The sequence below is a fragment of the Pleurodeles waltl genome, chromosome 7 (assembly GCF_031143425.1).
Source record: "Pleurodeles waltl isolate 20211129_DDA chromosome 7, aPleWal1.hap1.20221129, whole genome shotgun sequence".
Taxonomy (NCBI): Eukaryota; Metazoa; Chordata; class Amphibia; order Caudata; family Salamandridae; genus Pleurodeles; species Pleurodeles waltl.
The window spans coordinates 167,649,555-167,669,995 of NC_090446.1; the positions used below are offsets into that span (position 1 = coordinate 167,649,555).

General features: G+C 42.5%; 1 protein-coding gene across 8 annotated transcripts in view; it reads right to left on the minus strand.

Annotated features, from left to right (window-relative positions):
- The window catches only part of NCOA3 (nuclear receptor coactivator 3), a 558,025-nt gene that overhangs the window by 11,408 nt on the left and 526,176 nt on the right, over nt 1–20,441 (minus strand). For all 8 annotated transcript variants that reach the window (XM_069243454.1, XM_069243453.1, XM_069243457.1 and 5 more), the window contains one exon: nt 18,885–19,026. In XM_069243454.1, the coding sequence (XP_069099555.1) occupies nt 18,885–19,026 (142 nt within the window). The remainder of the gene's footprint in view (nt 1–18,884; nt 19,027–20,441) is intronic.

The window sequence follows — 20,441 nt, forward strand, 5'->3', positions numbered from 1 at the left end:
GAGGGTGTGTGAAGAATAGAAGATGGGGGAAACAAGCATAGGACCCTTCAAAAACTGCATGACAATTGGTGATTTAAAGAACAATGGTTTCTCTGGTAACCAAAGAAAGACAAAAGACCTACAAATTACCCTTATTTGTGCCCACAGCAAACACTTGTCGAGCAAGAGAGGAGGCAAAGTGCAAGGAAGCAGACAAATGAATCTTGAGGGATATCAACATCCACACTGCCTACAAGGTAACAAAGACTTCTTCAGTGGATGAGGGATGTCCTTAAAGGTTGAGGACAACCACATCAGAGGGCAAACTGAAGGAACACACATTTACGCTCACTAACTCAAGGTATGAGGGTGGAGGCTTTGGGTGTTTGGATGCAGGGTGTCATCCTACGTCACTTTGAGGGCACAAATGGGAAGAGGACGGAGAAAGAACTTGCAAAGATCCAAATGCTGCATCTAAAGATGCCCCTTTAGAGCAATCAAAATGATCTGTACCCATTTCTGAGACAGCTTCCTCACACAACAGACCAAAGGATTAGGAGGAAAATCTAGCACCAGCAGATGACCGTCCTAAAACGAGGTGAACCAAAAGGCTTTCAACGAGATCATTCCAGTAGCAGCCACCACTGCAAATCTTGTGCGACTGCCTAAAACCCAAATCTTGTCTGAATTGATCCTTCTGTGCTGGATCAACTGAAATTAGATACTACATGAACTTACATGCTCTAGCAGGATGCCAACAGGTCCAAAGACATGCCCAAAAGACAAAGAACTTTCGGGAGTGAAGATCAACAGCCTTATGCATAGTTGCATCCTGATGGAGTTGCACAGTGTTGCAAGTGTGACTTGGAGGGGGTTGATGAAAAACCCAGGTAGGCCATGGATGGTGGTCTAACACCTGCTGCAGTGAATGTAACTTCAGCACAGTAATTGGTCTTCATTGTACTGAAATACAGAGATCCTTCATAAGAAAATCAATTCCAAGTGAATATGATTAGATGGTTTATTCCAGCAGCACAGCAATGCGACCTACAGAAATACATCCAAAGATCAACTCAAGTGCCTCCTGCATTCCATGACTAAACATTGTCATGGAATTCGAAAAGCAATCCAAAAAACAACATTTTCATGTGCAAGGGATTGTTACATTGGCATGTGCAAGGGAATATTATAACAAATACAATAAACCTCCCTTATATGGAAAAGATAAAAAGGTTAAGATGCAAACAACCAAATAAAGAATATAAAATACTTGAAGGTTCACAGAACTATGAACATTATGACTACAAGCAAAAACTACAACTTTGTTAATTACTTCAATTTGACACATTCTGTACATTTTCCAGGTGGGTGTCTGATCTTGATTGCCCCTTTAGGCTACAGAATCTCTATTAACTTACAAATTGTCAAATAATCCAGTATGCTCATTAGACCCCTCATTTTGGTTCTCTAGATGCACCCATTTATCAAATTTCTCTCGAAAGCCTTTATCATCCTTTGTGTCATGATCTTCATTCTTTTCATTGGCACCAAAACCAGTTCTTGCACATCTGGCTACCCTTTTCACATTCCATACATTCTTATCTTCACTAACCACAAAATTAGCAAATACTTTAAGTACCTTCATAGCCTTGTCAAGCTTGCAGAGACTTTTGTTTATAATTCCTGGCTCTTCAAACTCCAATCTCGAGTGCCTTTGTTTTTCACCTAGCACCATACCATTCCTTAGATTTATTTTGTTTCCTTCTCACTCATCATCTACATCACACTTCTCTTCAACCCTTCCCCATTTTACTTTGAACCACCATGGACAAACTGGAAGCAGGATCCCTGCATTTTAACAATTTGAAGTAGTCCTTGTTTCTTGATATGCTTCCATAAAAAAATAGTTCTCCAGAGATTTTCATTTTTGAATTGTATTTTTGTATCAGTAGAGAAGTCACTTAGCTTGGGTAGACATTGCTGGGCAGATTCTATTCTGGATGACATTTTCAAAAATGGCAGATGTGTTGCAGTGATGCTATATTTCACGAACCATGAGACCTATTTACTTCATTTTGGTGTTAAAACCTAGGGTTGAGGGGTCAAGTAGTCTTATAAGCAACAGAAAATAACTGCTCAGTGTAACCCTTCTGCCATTTTCCAAAATTGCAGCTCCATAATGAAGCATTTTCGAAAAATTGGTAATTTACTTTACTATTATTTATGTTTCAGGTTTTCCATTGATTCAAATTCGTAAACATGAGTAAAGCAGGTGGTATCAGAGGATCTTTACCTCCTGACAGAGAGCTGCAAACTGCAAAACCTGAGGACTCCTTCAACCAAAAACAAAAGTGCCATATGCCAAACTAATCTGAAAGAAAAGCTAACATCAACTATGGCTGGACAGAAGAGAGTTTGAGATCCTGCAGAAATACAGCAAGACAGTTCACGAAAGACAAATTGATGGCTGAAGGGGATCAAATATTTTATCAATGTAACAAGTGCTACAAATAATATATAATGGAAAAAAGCTTGGAAAAAGTTCTAAAAAAATAGCACTAACCAGTGAATCACAACAAGAATCCAAGTCTTCTGAGAAAGCGCCCACACCCAAACTCAATGCTCGTCCACCTCCAACAACTGATCACAAAGCAGAGGTTCATCAATGTGTTATCTGTGGTTTAGCCAGAACAACCCCCAAAGGGAGTGACAAAAGAACAAAGTACAGAGTATGGGAGTCTCAAAGGGCAAACATGTTTTTATATGCAGTTAGTTTTTTTTCCAAGGTGACATTTTCAGCCGAGCAACTGATCTAAACAGCGAGATGAATGTATTTGCAGCAGATCTGTATGACCACCAGAACTGCATGCATTCATATATTCGAAAATATGAACAGACAATGAGCTTCCAGCACCAACTTATCTGCCAGCCTTCAGTTAAGTTTGCACTTTTTAAAAAAAGCAAACAAAGTTTAAAAGCTACTCTTGAGTACTGGCTACGGGTTCACCCTCATTGAGATCAGGAAAATAATGGTCAACATTGATGAAACTGTACTGATCCATAATAATGAAATACGATTTTTCTGGTAAGAATGTACAATGACAGAATCAGTTTTTGTTAGTCTTGCAAAAAGAATGAGCCAATTAAGGTGCTCTCCCCTCATTTGACTCCTGAAGTTCTTGCTGCCAAAATAAGAACACAGGATGCAGTAAAATCAGCAGGAACCATTTTAAAAAACGTCAAAGATTTAGATTTTTTCTTAATGACAAGTTTTGTGATACCCAGAGCTCTGCAAATCATGGGATTCAACAAGAATGCCTGATGTTGTCTTAACAGTTTGTACATCATTCTTTAATATCAGCAAAGCAAAACATCACAAACTAAAGTTCTTGAGTTCAGAACAGAAGCCAACAACATTGATGACAGCTTTGAAGATATAAGTAAAAAAGTGGAAGACAATCCCATGAACCAACAGTCTTATACTGTGCAAATGTACTGTCTTTTCCAAATCAAATAATATGAATTACATCACTGCAAAAAGAAAACGCGGCTGCACATGATGACTGCCCATGCAATCTATAAAAAGTGCAGAAGTAGAGAGCTAATCACTTCAATAAATAGGATTTGTGTATCAACAAGTTATAATCCCATAGTACGGAGCAGAAACGTTTTAGCAGCTCATGCTGTAAAATGTTGTGAATCCGACAGCACACCAGTTCTAAGTCACTTTACCAGGAAAGGATTTACAATTGTTGATCTTGGTAATTTTGAAGACAGCTCTTCTTTGTCTGGAACATCCAGCACACATGATACTGCCCTGGTGCTTTTGCAAGACTGTACCAATGAGGTAGCTGCTGGAAAACAGGCTGTCTCAACTGAAGGCATGAACAAACAAAGCTGCAAACTTATAAGCCAAATGCCTTGCAGATGTGTACAAAATCACTACAAGCCTTCAACGTGTCCCAGTCTACAACAAAGTTTCAAAGTGGCTGAGGACACGGATCTTCTTCTACCTGATGCTGAGTTCTGCAAAGCAGATTTGACTGAATTTATCATATAGCTTATTCAGTGCGGACGGAAGGATGAAGAAAAGCCAGTTCATCTGTGGGCTGGAATTCAGGGTCTGCTCTCCCAGAATATTGTCCGACTGAAGAAGATTATGGTTTTACCAGTTATACCATCTCCAGTCACAAAATTCAAAAAGTGTACACAACTCTAAAACATTTCCAAAATGTACACGCTCAGCTTGAAGACCAGTTTATCCTGCAAATATTCTGCGATGAAGGTGTTTTCCAGATTGTAGCTGACATTTTTATGAGCAAACAAGTAGAATTTGATTATCTTTATCCAATGATGGGCTTTTTCTACAAGACAAAAGTTGTGTTTCGGTGTGCAAGAAATTAACTCAGTGGATGTGGCATAGACTATGCCCTTCCTGAGGCTGAAATATTGGGAAGCAAAACTGTCCAGTCAGTATTGAGTGTTCGTTCACTACAAGGTATGCTCATCATATCTGAGGCTTTAGAAACATTGTGTTGGAATGCTTTCTGGATCAAGAACGACAAATTAGGTTTTGCATATCTTATTTCAGAAGTGAACAAGTCACAGAGTGCACTTCATTCAAAAGACAAAATGCAAAGCCAGGCAATGTTCAGTACACAGTTCAAAATCAGAAAACCTGAAAGCCAAGTTCATAGAGTTTGTCACAGAATGTGAAGAAAAATCAGAACAAGTAGTGGGGAAATGCTTTACACATGGCAGCTCTAGTGAAAATCTTGGTACATGCTGATCGGGAAGGTGATTAGGAGCTGCACATGAAGATTGGAGTCACTGATTACTTAGTTTCGCGAACTCAACTGCATGAACTACCCGAGATAGGGTTCCTGGCATTTGGAAAAAGTGAAGTTAGAGGTGGAAAAACCATACCTCTACAGAAAATTCATCCAAAGACATTTTGTGGTGAAAGAGAGGGAAGGTTAAATGCTATGGCTTCAGATATGAAACTGGAAAAGACGATCCAGTGATCACAGAAAAACTCCAAGGGAATAGTTGGTAAGGCACTTAAAAGTGAATATGTTGCTCAAGGGCAGTCGTTTACCATGAAGTCCTTTCTATGTGCAATGTTTTCAGAGAGATGGCAAATTCAAAATTAATGGACCATTGTGAAAATGTTCCTCACCACAAACTTGTGGGAAAAAGGGGAACAGTTTAATAAACATGTTGACAGTCTTCATTTCAGGCAGCAGCAAGGACACCCCATTGAAATGACTACTTGTTCAACTACACAACTTTGTGACCAAACAACATTTGGATAACGATATAAAGACAGATCTACTAGATGTCCTGGAAAATGGATCGAAACTATATGTAGAACTGAAGCAGGAAAGATTTATATTGAAAGAGAAAAACTGTTTGACATAATCACTAAAGATAATCTTCAATGCTTTGATGGCCATAATGAGAGTTTCGTCCAACCAGCCACTACAAAACAGGTTACAAAAGAACAACTTTCACAAGCACATAGAGAGATGGATGTAGAAAGTGGTGAATTTATCAAGGACATTTGGCTGCATGACTTTCTTTCAACAAACTGCTTATTTGATGGAGATGCGGCAACAAGATCAGTGAAGCACACACCTGTACCAAAGCTCGAAAAAAACTTTCACCTAAGGAATTTCAATTCGATAAGGTTTCCTCATTGAAAACTGCTATGCTTGTGGACTACATGTCACAATTGCAAATGGTCAGGAGTTCATCCATGCGAAACTTAGGAGAGGTCGTTTAGACTGTTCTACAGATAGCAAAGTCAATGAGCACCTTGCATGAACTGCACAATGTCTTTGACAGTGATCTTTAATTATCTGTGAAAGAAGGTGAGAGAATCAGATGAATGACTACAAGTGGAACAATTGACCTTGCCTGCAATAAAAAAAATTGAACACCTTTACAACTTGATAAATTCTGGTCATCAACGTCGAAAAATATGAACTTGGAGATGTTCACTTATCAAAACACTGCTGATGCTTCAGTGAACACTGAATTTCTTATTATTGCAAGAGATATAGGTACAGGCCATATTGTTCAAGAACTTATCAAATTGGAGGGAGCTGACCATCATGTTGTGTCACATGTTGAGTAGGCTGTCCAAAATGGCTCCAATCGAGGCATTGTACTGTCAAATGACACATTATTTTTTGATTTCTTGCAATGTTCCTAAGTCAAGGATTGTCAGAGTTATGGATAAGTTATAGGACAAGCAAGAAAAGACACTTAATCCTTCTTTATATTCTGTACAAAAGACTTGACCCAGAGATGCCCAGCGTTCTTATCAAGGTACATATTCTTACGGGTGATGACATTATGAGCAAAATTGTAACAAAGTTTGGAGCTTTAACATCAGAACCTGTGAAGTTTCTAAGATAATTTGCTGAGACAGAAGAAGAATGTGACTTTAAAGATGTAGAAAAATAGCTTGTGCGTGTGTGGAAAACGAGTTCAGACTGTCATACATTTGACAATCTTTGGTACAGTGGGCTCAAGAGATCAGTCCAGCTAAGTGACTTTCTGCTGATGTCATTCTGTGGATGGACACATTAAAAGAGCGTTCTACTTGATCAGAAGATGTGTAAATGTTTTGGATCATGCATATGTAGAGAAAGATCCATATGAATTTGGTTGAGAAGATATTGAGGGGCACTAAAACCTACAAAATTTCTAAAGCCTCTACCCGCAGAACTTACATGTACTTGCAAAACCTGTGCCACAAAAAGATGTCCCCGTCGAAATGCTGTTCTCAAATGTTCAACATTCTGCAAATGTACCACAAGCAATTTCAGAAACAAAGTGAACTATGGAAATGTGTCTAAAACAGGAATGATAACCAGGACTTTTTTCATATTCAGATCATAAACATTGTTGGTATATACATAAAAGGATTAATAAACATTTATTTATTTCATTTCTATATATGTCTTTTCTTCCTCTATTATAGCTGCCATTTTGGAAAATGGCAGAAGGGATGCTCTGAGAAGTTATTTTCTTTCTCTATACAAGTACTTGTCCCCCAAAACCTATTTTGTGATACCAAAATAAAGTATATAGGTTTCATGGTTCCTGAAGTATTACATCACTGCAACACAACCAACAATTAAAAAAAAAAAAAGTGTCCAGAAAAAAGAAATTGCCCCGGATCAGCAATGTCTACCCAAGCTAAATTACTTCTCTAATGATACAAAAACACAAATAAAACATGAAAATCTCTGTACAACTATTTTTTGTTTTACAGAGTTGTATCAGGGGGCCGGGATTAAAAGGACTAACTTCGGTGATGGTGTGAGAGGTTATACGGTACATCCACAACCTCTCTCAGCATTTTTCTAATCATCTCCTTGTCTATCTGCCTCTACAACGTAACCCTTCAGCATGAACCTTCGTTTTCATGTGGTTCATATAAGTGCTGTGGTTACATGTTTGATACTACAATGCCTAGGAAAGGATTCCATTTCTACAGATGCCAATTGAACACCATTGTCTGTCAGCAAAACAGAGGGACAGCCTTTCCTGGCAAACACTTCTTAGAAGAATTCAATCACCATAATAGTTGTAGCTTGTGACAAATTTCACACCTCTGGCCACTTAGAATGACAGTCTATTAAGACTAATACAAACCTTGTCCATGGGAAGAAAATTGAACAGATCAGATATGTATCTCAAGGCAAGCACAAACTTCACACACTCACTGTCCTGTCTACCATTCTAGGCCACCAAAAGTAAGTATGCACCAGTTGTTTCATAGCAGACATACCCAGATGTCCTTTATGAGCCAGCCTGAGAAGAACGTCCTGTACCCCTCCAGAAGGGACACATTTCCCTTTTTTAAACAACACTTGTGATTCCAACTCATCTGCTACTGTATACATGGATAACTACTCTGGTTTTGACTTCTCTGCATTTGGGCCACTCTACCAACGCACAACTTTTAGTAGTTGGGAAGAAACCTTTCCAAGTTTCTTCCGCAGTGACTTGAATTTCCTTTGTCACTATATCTCTTCTTGGTGGCAATCATCTCATATTATCCCATGAGACATCCTTCTCCATACTGCTGGCATGGTAAGCATGACCCAAAAAAACGAAAAAACAGTTGTCATATTTCTTTTCCTCGCACAAACTCTGTTCTAAAACTATACTCCTGAAGTCTCGAGGTGAGTTTGGCAATACCTGCTGTTGAGTTCCATCATCCTCCAGGGGGATTGTGATCCAGCCCCTAGTGGGATTGTGATCCGTCCTCAGTACAAACGAGCTACCCAATACACAGCTTCTGAAATAATCTTTAGCCCAAACACATGCTATTAGTATTTTTGCCCCTTCCAGCATTGACACCCGTTTGGTGATATTTGGCAATGGGTGGCAATCAACCAATATGGTGGAATTCAAAGCCCTCAAATCAACATACAACCACTATTTTTGATCAGCTTTGCGAGGCAGAACGATGGGAGAAAACCACTCAGCTGACAATTTCTTTCCTCAGTTATACCATCTTTGAGGGAAAGTTATAACAACAAATACAATACCCTTGATCTGCAAAGATGCGCTGCAAACACAGGCATCGCTTTGGTGAACACAGCAGCACATATGTCAGTTCAAACAGCAGGACTGCAAAGTGAGAAGGTCCTGCAGGTCGAGGGACACCATCCAGTCACCATGCTCCAGGGCAAGGAACACAAACACTAATGTCAGGACCTTGAACTTCTCCTTTGGTGGATATAGTCCAGAATATGAAGATAAACAATAGGACAGAGGTCTAGCATTCTTTCGGGAACAAGAAAATAGAAAGAGTAGCACCCATGTCATCTTTTGCCACCGTCCACTGCACCGTTGAGAAAGCGCAAAAGAATCTTCTTCCAAATCGTGATGGAAATCAGAAATTCGGACCCAGTGGTACTGAAAGACGATCACACACCTGTGCAGAATGTTCGACAGGCAACAAGGCCTCCAATGAAGAATGAAGAGGAAATGTCACTGAAGTGTGGTTCAAAATTGCAAGGAGGACACTGACAGGGGTGGTGGATGGGGGGGGGGGGAAATCTGATGGCTTGAAGCCAATCAATGGGAGCCATAAGCTTTATGGGGCCCTACAGTGCACTACAGAGAGCTGGGTAGGAGAGTTTGAGAAAGAAAGTCCGTAAAGCTTGGGTAAACAGGGCCTGGAATGGCATCTAGAAGCGGAGCAAAGGCCCTTTCAACAGTAGTTGGGCCTGGGATATAAAGATCACCAAAACCACCTCCTATGAGACAGCCCTTTACAGAGCACTACATCATGATTACACACCAGTCCCATTTAAGTCTTGGAAAACAGCTACCCCCTCCAAACACACACACTCAGCGTTTTTGCCTTTGACTTTGCCCTCTGTCCACTGCCTTTCAATTAGGGTCGCTGTTGGAAAGTGCCCTCTTTCTTGGCATGGTTACCCCATTTTCTTTCTGCCTGTTGTCAGAGTGTCTGACTGTGTCCACTGGGATCCTGCTAACCAGGACCACAGTGGTTATGCTCTCTCCCTTCTAACTTGGTAACTGTACCTTTTTCTTCCCACAATTGGCATACTGGTCTCCCCCCCATGTTAGTCCCTAGTATATGGTACCTAGGTACCCAGGGCATTGGGGTGCCAGGGAATCCCTATGGGCTGCAGCAGTTATTTTGCCACCCAGAGGAAGCCCAAGCAAAGGGTTCTGCAGGACTGCTATTGCAGTCTGCGTGAAATGGGTGCATGCATCCGTTTTCACTGCAGGTCATTATAAGCCACCCCTATGGTAGGCCCTCTCAGCCCAGAGGGCAGGGTGCAGGTACTGGTGTGTGAGGGCACCCCTTAAACTCCAGGTCCAGTTTCCTGGACTTTGTGAGTGCGGGGATGCCTTTTGAGACATGTACTGGACATAGATCATTACCTTTGTCCAGCTACATAATTGTAACTCTGAACCTGGACATGTTTGGTATCAAACATGTCTGACTCATACCTCAATACCGTTGCAAGTATTGGAAGAATGATTCCATACACTCTGGGGGCTCCTTAGAGGACCCCGAGCATTGCTACCACCAGTCTTACAGGGTATTCTGGGCAGAACACACTGCGGCCACCCCTCAGACAGGTTTCGGCCCTCCTGCTGCTTGATCTGATCGAGCCCAGGGAGGCAGAACAAAGGATTTCTTTTGTGAGAGGGAGGCAACACCCTCTCCCTTTGGAAATAGGTGTAACTGGCTCTCGAGGGGTGGCCTCCCCAAGCCACTGGTATGCTTTGAAAGGCACACTTGGTGCCCTCCATGCCTAAACCAGTCCACACCGGTTCAGGGACCCCCAGTACTTGCTCTGATGCGAAACTGGACAATGGAAGGGGGAGTGACCCCTCCCCTGTCCAGCACCACCCCAGGGGTGGTGCTCAGAGCTCCTCCAGAGGGTCCCTGGGTTCCGCCATCCTGTTTCCAAGGTTGGCAGGGAACTCTGGGAGCATCCGAGTGGCCTGGCCAAGCCAGGCAGGTGATCTCAGACGTTGTTTCCACGGCTCCTTTCAGATTCTGCAACATTTCCCCAGCTGTGAATCCTCTGAGGGTGGCAAGTTCTCAGTCTGCACGAGAAGGAAAAAGGAATCTTTCTTGGAATGAAGGAGTCACTCCCCTGCATCCGCAGGCACAAACTGTAATCACGACCGGCTGTGTGGATCTCCTCTCATCCAGAGCTGCATGGATCCTGCATCACGGGTGGTGGTCCAGAGTAGCCCTCGTGGTCCTCTCTGACAGCTGTCCAACTTTGGTGGAGGTAAGTCCTTGCCTTCTCACGCAGGACAGGCCACTGTTCACCCCATCTCTTGCAGCTGCCAAGGCTTGTTTGCATCTCATCCAAGGGATCTTTAGGCTGTGTGTAGCTCCAGCCAAGCACTCCTTCCTGCGATGCAGCCCTCTGCGTAGTTCTCTTGCTGCGTGGAAACCTTCTTCTGTGTGCTGCATGGGCTCATTCTGCAACTTGTGTGTCCTCATCCTGTGGGACTCCTGGGGGTGCTGACTTTACTCCTGTGGGTGCTGCCTTTGCTCCTGTGGGCTCTGTGTCACTGAGCGTCCCATCCGCCTCCCCCATCCTGGGTTGAGTCCTCCTTGCTGGTCCCCGGCAGCACCACTTACCGCCAACTGCAATATTAGCCTTTGCCAAGGCTTGTTGGTGGAGTTCCTGCACCGATGCCCGTCTGCAATCTTCATTCCAGCGTTGCACATCTTCTGCATTCCTCAGGAACTCTTCTCCAGCTCCAGGGCGGCAGCGCTGACCTGATCATCACTGTCAGCCACCTCCTGCAAGTACAGCTGGGTAGCTCCTACTCAACCTGGACACCACTGTGACTCTTGGACTCCTCTCTTCACAGGTTCTCCTCTCCAGGAAAACACCATTGGTTTCTTGCAGTCTTGTCTGGGTGCTTTCTTCTTTTTCTTCCTTTTGGGTGTTTTGGGGAAATTCCAGTGATTTACTCCTGCTTTACTGGTTGCTGAGGGGTATTGTGTTACCTCTGTGGTTTTCTAGTACACCCAGCTCCCCTCTACACATTCCACTTACCTAGGTGGGTGTCCTGTGCTCGCATTCCATTATTTTAGTATATGGTTTGTGCTCCCTCTAGAGTCACTATAGTCTAACCGCATTTGCAGTTTTTTCTAACCTTTTTTATGCCTATTGCTGTTTACTAGTGTACATAATTAGTGTATTACTACCTCCTGTTGGAGGGATCCCTTTAGTATTTTGTGGTATTGTGTGACCAAAAATAAAGTACCTTTATGTTTGTACAACGGAGTGTTTTCTTTCATGTAAGTGCTGTGTAACCACAGTGGTTTTGCATGAGCTTTGCATGTCTCCTAGATAAGCCTTGGCTGCTCATCCACAGCTACTGCTAAAGAGCCTGGCTTCCAGACACTGCCTACACTTCACTAAGAGGGGATAGCTGGCCCTTGTATTAGGTGTAAGTACCTTAGGTACCCACCACACACCAGGCCAGCTTCCTACAGTTGCACTATATGAATATCATACAAGTATGTTAGTTAATTCTCTGAAACACAAAGGAAGCATAACAGCAAAACTTACTTTTGGCAACACTTTCTGGTAGAGAGACTATCTATCCTCAGATTCCTCACTTTTTAAATATTTTCCAGGTGCCAGACCGGATCCAGAAACTTATCAGTTGTACCTCTGTGTGCCAGTAGGTGGCTTCATGTGGCTCCACAATGATGCTGGTCCACTCCAGAAGAGACTTGCAGTGCCTATGTGCTACTCTTGCGCACTAACTTCAGTTGCTTTTAAGACTGTCCACTTCCCCCAACGCAGAGCCCTAAAAGCAAATGGGTGTGTCTAGAGTGCTGATTCATAGACTTGGGATGTTATTAATGGAAAGAGTCCAATCATAGAACAGGGAGGGTGGGAGTGTCAGACAGGAATCTGAGGCTAGTATCTCTACCAGAAAGAGCATTACCTAAGATAATTAGTTTGCTGCTCTTAAAGAGACTTTGAGCCACATATTCCTCACCTTTTAAGTATATATCAAAGCACTACCAATTCGGAGGCGAGCCTGTAAATTGACTCAAACCAAAATGTTGTGCAGGATCAAAAGGGCGAAATGCCGCACATGGCTATGCAGTGAGGAGCACTTCGAGAACCTATGGAGGGACATCCATACAGCTTCCTGGCAGATGTCTAGAACAGAGACTCTATGCATCAATGTAGTGGCAGCAGCTTTGGCAATGACAGAATGAGTATGCAGTCATATTGGAGGCTACTTTTTAGCCAATGCACAGCAGAACTTAATGCAGAGTGTGACCTAGCAGGAGACTGTTTGCTCCTTCAGAGCCTTGCCTTTTTTCACTACTGAGAACATCACAAAGAGCTGATTGCCCATGCTGTGTTTTCTGGTATGATTTAAGTACAGAATCTGTGCTCTGTTGTGGTTTAAGCAATGGAGTCTGTCCTCCTCAGAGTGGTGAAGTGGAGCAGAGAATGCAAGCAAAATTATGTTTTGACAGACGTGGAACAGTGTCACAACTTTAGACAAAGATTAGTGTCCGCAAAACTTGCTTTTCTGGGAAGAAAGTGGTGTATGATGGGTTGGAGCTCACTCACACACAGCACCAATATGGCAACAAGGAATACTGTTGAGGTGAGGAGATGCAAGCAGCAGCTGTGAAACTGCTCAAATTGAGTGCATATCAGAAATATGAAGACCAAGTTAAGGTCCAATTGTGGCACGCCATTGGGAGGAAACCAATGTTGTATACCTCTGATAAAGTGCGTAACAAATGGAGACTTAAACAAAGAGGGCTAAAAGGTACCCTTTAACTGTGCCTTGTGCAAAGTGTTGCCTGGAGTGGGGCTTTCTGGCCAGCACCATATCAAAGTTATACAGTTTTTGTTGAGGGATACCTGGCTGCCAAGAAAACCACCGGAGGAAGATTGAAGGTGGTCAGCTATTCCAACTCTATCTCCAAGCATGGAGGTGAATGAGCAGGTGCAGAACTCTGCCCTGCTGTTGTGACAGCAGATCCTCCCTTAGGGGTCCAGGAGTTCCACATACCATACTCTGCATGCCCAGTACAGACCCACTAGGATGACTTGGGTCTGGCCCGTCCTGATTTTCTTGAGAACTCAGGGCATGAGTGGTGTCTGCAGAAAGGAATGTGGTCCCAAGTTCCACTGGAGGTGGAACGTGTCTCTGAGGGAGAGATGACTGCACGTTCTCAGTGGTGGCAAACTGAGTCAAGATTCTGCCTATTCATCGAGGAGTCCTTGCGTCATCTTCAGGTGCAAATGCCACTTGTGACCTGCTAGGCACTGACAGTTGAACTCATCCGCCGTGACATTCAATGATCCTGCCAGTTGTTCACCTTCAGGAAAATTCTTTGGTTGTCCAGCCTTTTCCTGAGGCACTGGGCCTCCTGATACAGGGTCTGTGACCCCGGAGTACCATGCTTGTTGCAGTACTACATTGCAGTAGTGTTGTCTGTGAGCACCTGTACAGCCTCCACTTGATGGATGAAAGGACCGCTTTCAAACTCCAATCGTACAGCCCTCAGCTCCACGGGGTAGCTAAGGAGTCAGGATTCCATCGGAGAACAGAGGCCTCTGATCTTCACCTCTTGTATATGGCTACACCCCCACCCAGAAGTGATACATTAGTCACCACTGTCCACTTATGCTGGAGGAGAGGAGTTTGTCACTGAACCAATTGTGGTCCAATAGCCACCACTACAGACCATTGGAGTCTCCTCCAAAATCTGAACATTGACTGAGAGGTCCCTATGATGTTGGACTCAGACTTCAGATCTCGCTGCATAGGCTACATATGCCACTTAGCATGCTCAACCATTAAGATGCATGAGGCCATCAATCTCAGCAACCTCGGAGTCAACTTCATTGAAATCCAGGGAAGAGGCTAAGAATCTTAGCTTCAATGTCCTGGACTCTCCTGGGGAAAAAAGCACTAAACTGGAATGTGTTCAGAATCCCTCTTATGAAGGGGAGCAGCTGGTAAGGAGTCTGGTGTGACTTCAGGACACCGATATTGAACCCCAAAGATGGCAGCAGGTTCCATACTCCGGCGGTGGTTGAGAACTGCCTGGGGTGAGCCTGCCTTCAACAATCAATTATCATGGTAGGGGTAGACTGGCACCTCTGAAGGTGTGCTGCCACCATTGCCATCACATTTGTGAACACCCAAGGGAACTGGTGAGACTTAAGTATAGAACAGCAAACTGAAAATTATCCTGTCCCATCACAAACAGCAGGTAGCACTGATGGGCCCGAGGGATGGATATGTGGAAATAGGCTTCCTTCAGATCCAACACCACAACCCAGTCTCCAGGGCAGACAAAACCTGGGTCAGTGTGAGCATTTTGAATTTCTCCTTCTGGACAAAGGCGTTGAGAGAGCACAGGTCTAAAACAGGATGAAGGTTTCCTTCCTTCCTGGGCACCATAAAGTAGCTGGAATAACCACCAGAGAACTTTGGTGCAGGCACCCTCTTGCTGTGCAGGGAGCAATAGGGCTGATGCTTCTGGCATGTGGAGTAGATGAGTCGAGATAGTGTAGCATGGCCCGGCTCTTCTTAACCACTCAAGAGGGGAGTCTGCTTTGTCCCCCAAACAACTGCATGTCCATTACAGACACCTGGACAATGCCCGAAAAATCAGTGGACTGTAGATAAGAATGGTGGCGAATGGAGACACTGATGCCAAAGGACCATCCAATGGAATTGGTGGCGTCCAAGAGACATTGAATTATGAACCTGGCTGCGTCACAATCATCCTCTATGGCCAGTATGTGGATAGGTAGATCTACAGTATTATCTGCAGACTGCTAGCATTTGCAGATCGAAGTGCCAGGTTTGTGGATGAAAAGACTCTTTTCCCGAACATCTCCACTGGTATTGACTCCCTATCAGGGGAATAGTTAGAAAGATGTCTGGATTAGTCTTGCTTGCAGACACCTGTAACAGCAACTTTTCAGCTAAGGCTTTGCCAAGAGAAAAGTCCTGTGTTGCCTGGGGAAGGTCAGCTGTGTTGTACAATTTTGAGGTTGAACAAGGGAGTCCGAGCAGTTTGGCTGAAAGACCTCCATAACAAAATTGTTCCTGACCTCGAACATAGGGAGCAGGATGTCAAGCAGTTCAGCTGCCCAACCCATCATCATGACATAACAAGCATTGGCAAATATTAAGTTGAATCAATCAGTGCTTGGTTCTTGCTCCACAAACCAGAACGGAAATGATGCTAGGCCTGCGGGGACTCGTTATAAGGATGTAAAGAAGAGTGCCATGCAATCCATCAAATGGTAAACAATCGGCAGGCTCCAAGCCCTTTTTAGTTAACCACAGTTTCGCTAATGAGAGGCAGGCGCCTGCGCATGCTTTCACAGGCTCGACCCTGAAAAAGCACTATACTCAGAAGCAAGAATACAGGGTGAGAGAAGCCCCAAACCATGGGCGGTGTTAAGGCTACTAGTTTCCTGCAGGTCAACATACCAATTCTCCTTGTGATATAGCTACCGAATCTCACCCGTGTCTAAGTCATTACCCAAATTAGCGCTGGACATGTAATGCAGGATGCGTTTGTTTTTGTGGAGGCACAGCAGCAGAGCACAGAATGGGTTGAGGCCGAACTGGCAACGAGACTGCATCACAGATGGAAATTGGACCCTCTTCTAGGGTTGATAGAATTGGAATCAGTGTTGAAGTACCGGGAATAAGTGTTTTGTCTTGCACAATTCAACATCCTTGCAATATACCGCCTCAAGAATCTCAGAAGTGATTTTTGCCCATCTAGATGAAACATCCATTAGTAGAAACCAACCTGGATTGTAAGGCATTTGTGGCTGGTTACTTTTCAGAGGTTGCACTCCCTAAGGGGCCACAACTTCTACTGCCTTTGTCCTCATTAAATCTATGAATTTCCAGTAGAGGTGGAGGCTTTGTGCCATGGTGGCATAAAGTGTTATCAGCCTTGACCCTATCCATTAAAAGGCAGTGTGGGCGCTTGACCTGCAAAGTACTGATGACTCACTTTGACACACTTTGCCAGACACCCTACTAGTGCAATGTTTTTTTTTGTTCTTTTTAGTGGTTTATCTAACTATTTTCCAATCAACAAATAAAACATCCTTAGTCATGCAAAAGGTTTCTCGCCTGTTCAAGCAGATGATTAATTGTTGGTGACATCCTCCCACTGGCTTCATGCAGTGTTTGAGGGAGATATTACATTTCTTGTGTTTTATCCACCATTTTAAGTGATACTAAGCAAACCATGTTGCGTTATTTGTAATGATGATATTGGAAGAAAACGCAGTAGTCAACTTGCTATCTACTACCAATTTCTCATTTGCCTTACCTAGAAGAGTCCCTGCTGCTTTTCACAGACTGTTAATTACTTTGTATATCTCAGAGAAACCATGTTTCTTATGCTATTGAAATACTTTTTGTTTCAATCCCAAATTCACTTATTTAGATGATCCCAGTTTTGACAATGCTGCATGACTGTTTGCATGTCAAATACATGGCAGATGTCTACTTCTGATATAAAGTTTTGAATTAGGAAGTCTACCACATTTATAGTCCTCCTTTCGCAATTCAGCAACAAACGTTGGCAGTTTTTCCTTTTGGTAAAAGGAAATTAGAAGTTGATAATTTAATCCGGAAGCAGAACCAAGTAATCATCCTAATCATTCTCATTCATAGTCTTTTGCTCAGATAAATGTTTGTACTTCAGCTGCCTGATGTTTTTTTTTTCTCCTTCAAGTTATTTGAAGAATTGTATACGCCATTGAAGGCATGAACGGGCCAAGTGAGTGCGTAGGATGTGCTGTTTTGAGAGCTGCAAAGATCCTAGACTCTAATGCACCGATTGTTAAAGACAACTTTGTTAAAAGTAATTTACTCCACTTTGTGTTAACACTGACACCACCTTTTAGCAGCAAAGCTGTGATATTTTCTTTAGGAACTAGCATTTCTAAAAATAAGAAATTGTCTCTCCCTTCTTCATATTCCTGAGTGACATGCTCATACTTGTGTAGTTGGGATGGCAGCTCTGATGATGCATGAATGTTCAGCATTTTTTTCCATTCTTGGCGTACTGTTTCATTGTTTACATTTCTGCCTCCTTTGAATTAGAAGTGGAGGGCCCCTACCTTGCAACTGTATATTCTAACAGTGAGGCGTCTAGGAGCATTTATAAAAGAAAAAGGTTTGTGGAGTCAAAATCAGATGTTTAGTATCTTAGGACTCAATTGCTCTTGGCCTGTTAACCTCATCCATCTAGTCATCTTCCATTATGACCTTCACATTGGTCTTCCAATAGCAGGTAAGCTCTGTGCTTGTAACAAGAGACTGTTCTTATTTAGGGAACAGCAATCTGTTGAGATCAAAAGGGATCAAAATGTGCATCCTCGTTGGATACAGCAAAATTCCTGCTCTATGATACCAAACAGCAAGGCCTGAGAGAAGCCATGGTATTGGGTATCAAATGTTTTTGTTTCTGAAGTCTCTTCAGCATGACGTTTCAGCAAGTTAGGCAACAAACTGACATGGGTACTTGGGCACGCAGGATTAAGCAGTTGAGTTGCCATCATGGAAGAAAGCTCCAGGGGAGAAGTCAACTGGTGAACCTATAACCTCTTGGCTCCAGAGAACTGAAATGGTTAAGTTGGCACTTGTCTATTAATCCCAAAATGAGTAAGATGGTAACCAGGTACAACTGAGGTGCTCTCATCTGGATATACTCCAAAAACCCATAAAGAAGTCTCTGGGTTCTTGTACCTTTGCCTACACCTTAGAGTTCTGCAGTGACTATTAACTGATCGATAGTAAACTAAAGTTCAAATACATTTTTGGTTTGTATGTGGACTAATACCTTCAGTGGTGGCAAGGAGATACATGGTGTCATGAAGATTAGAAATTGTAAAAACCAATGTAAAATTAAAACTAACTGTTCCTGCATTAACAATTTCAAATACTCTCATCAGTAGATGGGATTCCAACCATTGTCCATTTACAAGTAAACCACAGTATAGAGGCATATACTTAACTCTACCTTAGAAAGCAAGAAACTGTTTTTTCTGTCTGGTAAGTGTAGGCAGTCATCACCAAAGTGAGTTTGGAAACTGCAGTTAAACCTCAGATAATTTTAGCATATGGCATTAATTATCAGTGTTATTCTTTCTTCAAACTGAATATGAAAATAGTTTGTAAAGTTAAATATTTTAACCAAGCAAATTTATGGACATGAAAAACAATACATTAAACAATGATGAAACCAAGGGAAAGTGAAATAAAACATCCAAGACTTCAGGATATTAAAAAACATTCTTCTTGTGTCTTGTCCATATCACTAATAATCTTACCTGGTCAGGACCCATGGGCATTCCAGACATGGCCATGTTATTCATGTTCATTTGCCCCATATGTCCGGCAGCACCATTCATATGCATTATGTTGTAGGTTGCAGGGTTTCCTTGGTGACTGTACTGCTGCTGTGGAAAAGAGCTGTAGCACAGAAATGAAAAAAAAAAAAACCATTATGGTGTAATGTGTTCCTCATAAACATGCAAAAAATCTAGTTAATGTTACAAACAATCCAATCAACTAAATGCACTGCTTCAGTCATAAGGTTGTCCATCAAATGATTGACGTATGGACAAGAAGGAATGGTTTCTTACCTGTAACTCCAGTTCTCTCGTAGGGGTATTTCCATGATAGTCATAAGCACTGAATAGTTCCGCGCGCCTGCGGGGACCCCGGAGCACTGTTGTGTAGTATATTCTTAAGTGCAATCATCAGCTCCTTGACAAAAAAGGTCTGTGAAAAACACTTAAGAATAACAATGTGCAGCCTATGTGAACAGCTACACAGGCCAAATTGTTAGAAGAAAAAACAGTTGTAGTGTAAATTTCACGTTTAAACCTCTATTTATTCTATAAATACATAAATAAATACATTCTCATATTTTATTTACACCTCTCATGAGAATAAAACAATGTAGGGCAGTGTAGCCCATAGGCTGCCATTATACAGAATGAAAATAGAGCTGTGCCTTTAAGAAAGTAAAGTCTTCCTGTTTCCCATCATGCACAGCAAAAGGCAGTTGCCTCAGTTCTTTTTTGGAGGCTATTAACCTGACATGAAGAAAAAACAAAACATTTTTTGGAGTACCAACCTCCATAATATTCATGTTCTATGTCAACTCCACCGGGGAGGAGGGAGGGTTGCTTATGACTATCATGGAAATACCCCTACGAGAGAACTGGAGTTACAGGTAAGAAACCATTCCTTCTCTCGTAGGGGATTTCCATGTATAGTCATAAGCACTGAATAGAGTAGCAAGCCCATCCCCATAACCGCGGTGGAGTAGATATAAGAATACTGAGAAAAACATGAATCATGCAAACAAATTCTTGAGCAAAGCCTGCCCAACCTGAGCATCTGCCCTAGCGTCTGTATCAAGGCAGTAATGCTTAGTAAAGGTATGGACCGACCTCCAAGTGGCAGCCTTGCATATTTCTGCCAAAGGGACATTTCTCATCAAGGCTACAGTAGCTGCTTTCCCTCTGGTAGAGTGGGCTTTTGGCCTACCACCAAGGGATTTGTTTGCTAACTGATAACATAACATTATACATGAAACAATCCACCTGGATAAAGATTGTTTAGATGTGCCCAAACCTGTTCTGATTGGGCCATAGTTAATAAAAAGCTGTTGTGATTTTCGTAAGCTTTTTGTCCTGTCCAAGTAAAATTTCAAGACTCTCTTTACATCCAGAGAGTGCAGAGTTCTCTCAGCAGGAGTAGCTGGATTCTGAAAGAAAGTCGGTAATGAAATTGTTTGGTTCACATGGAAGTCGGAGACTACCTTAGGTAAAAATTTTGGATGAGTTCTCATTACCACTTTTGCAGAATGAAAAACC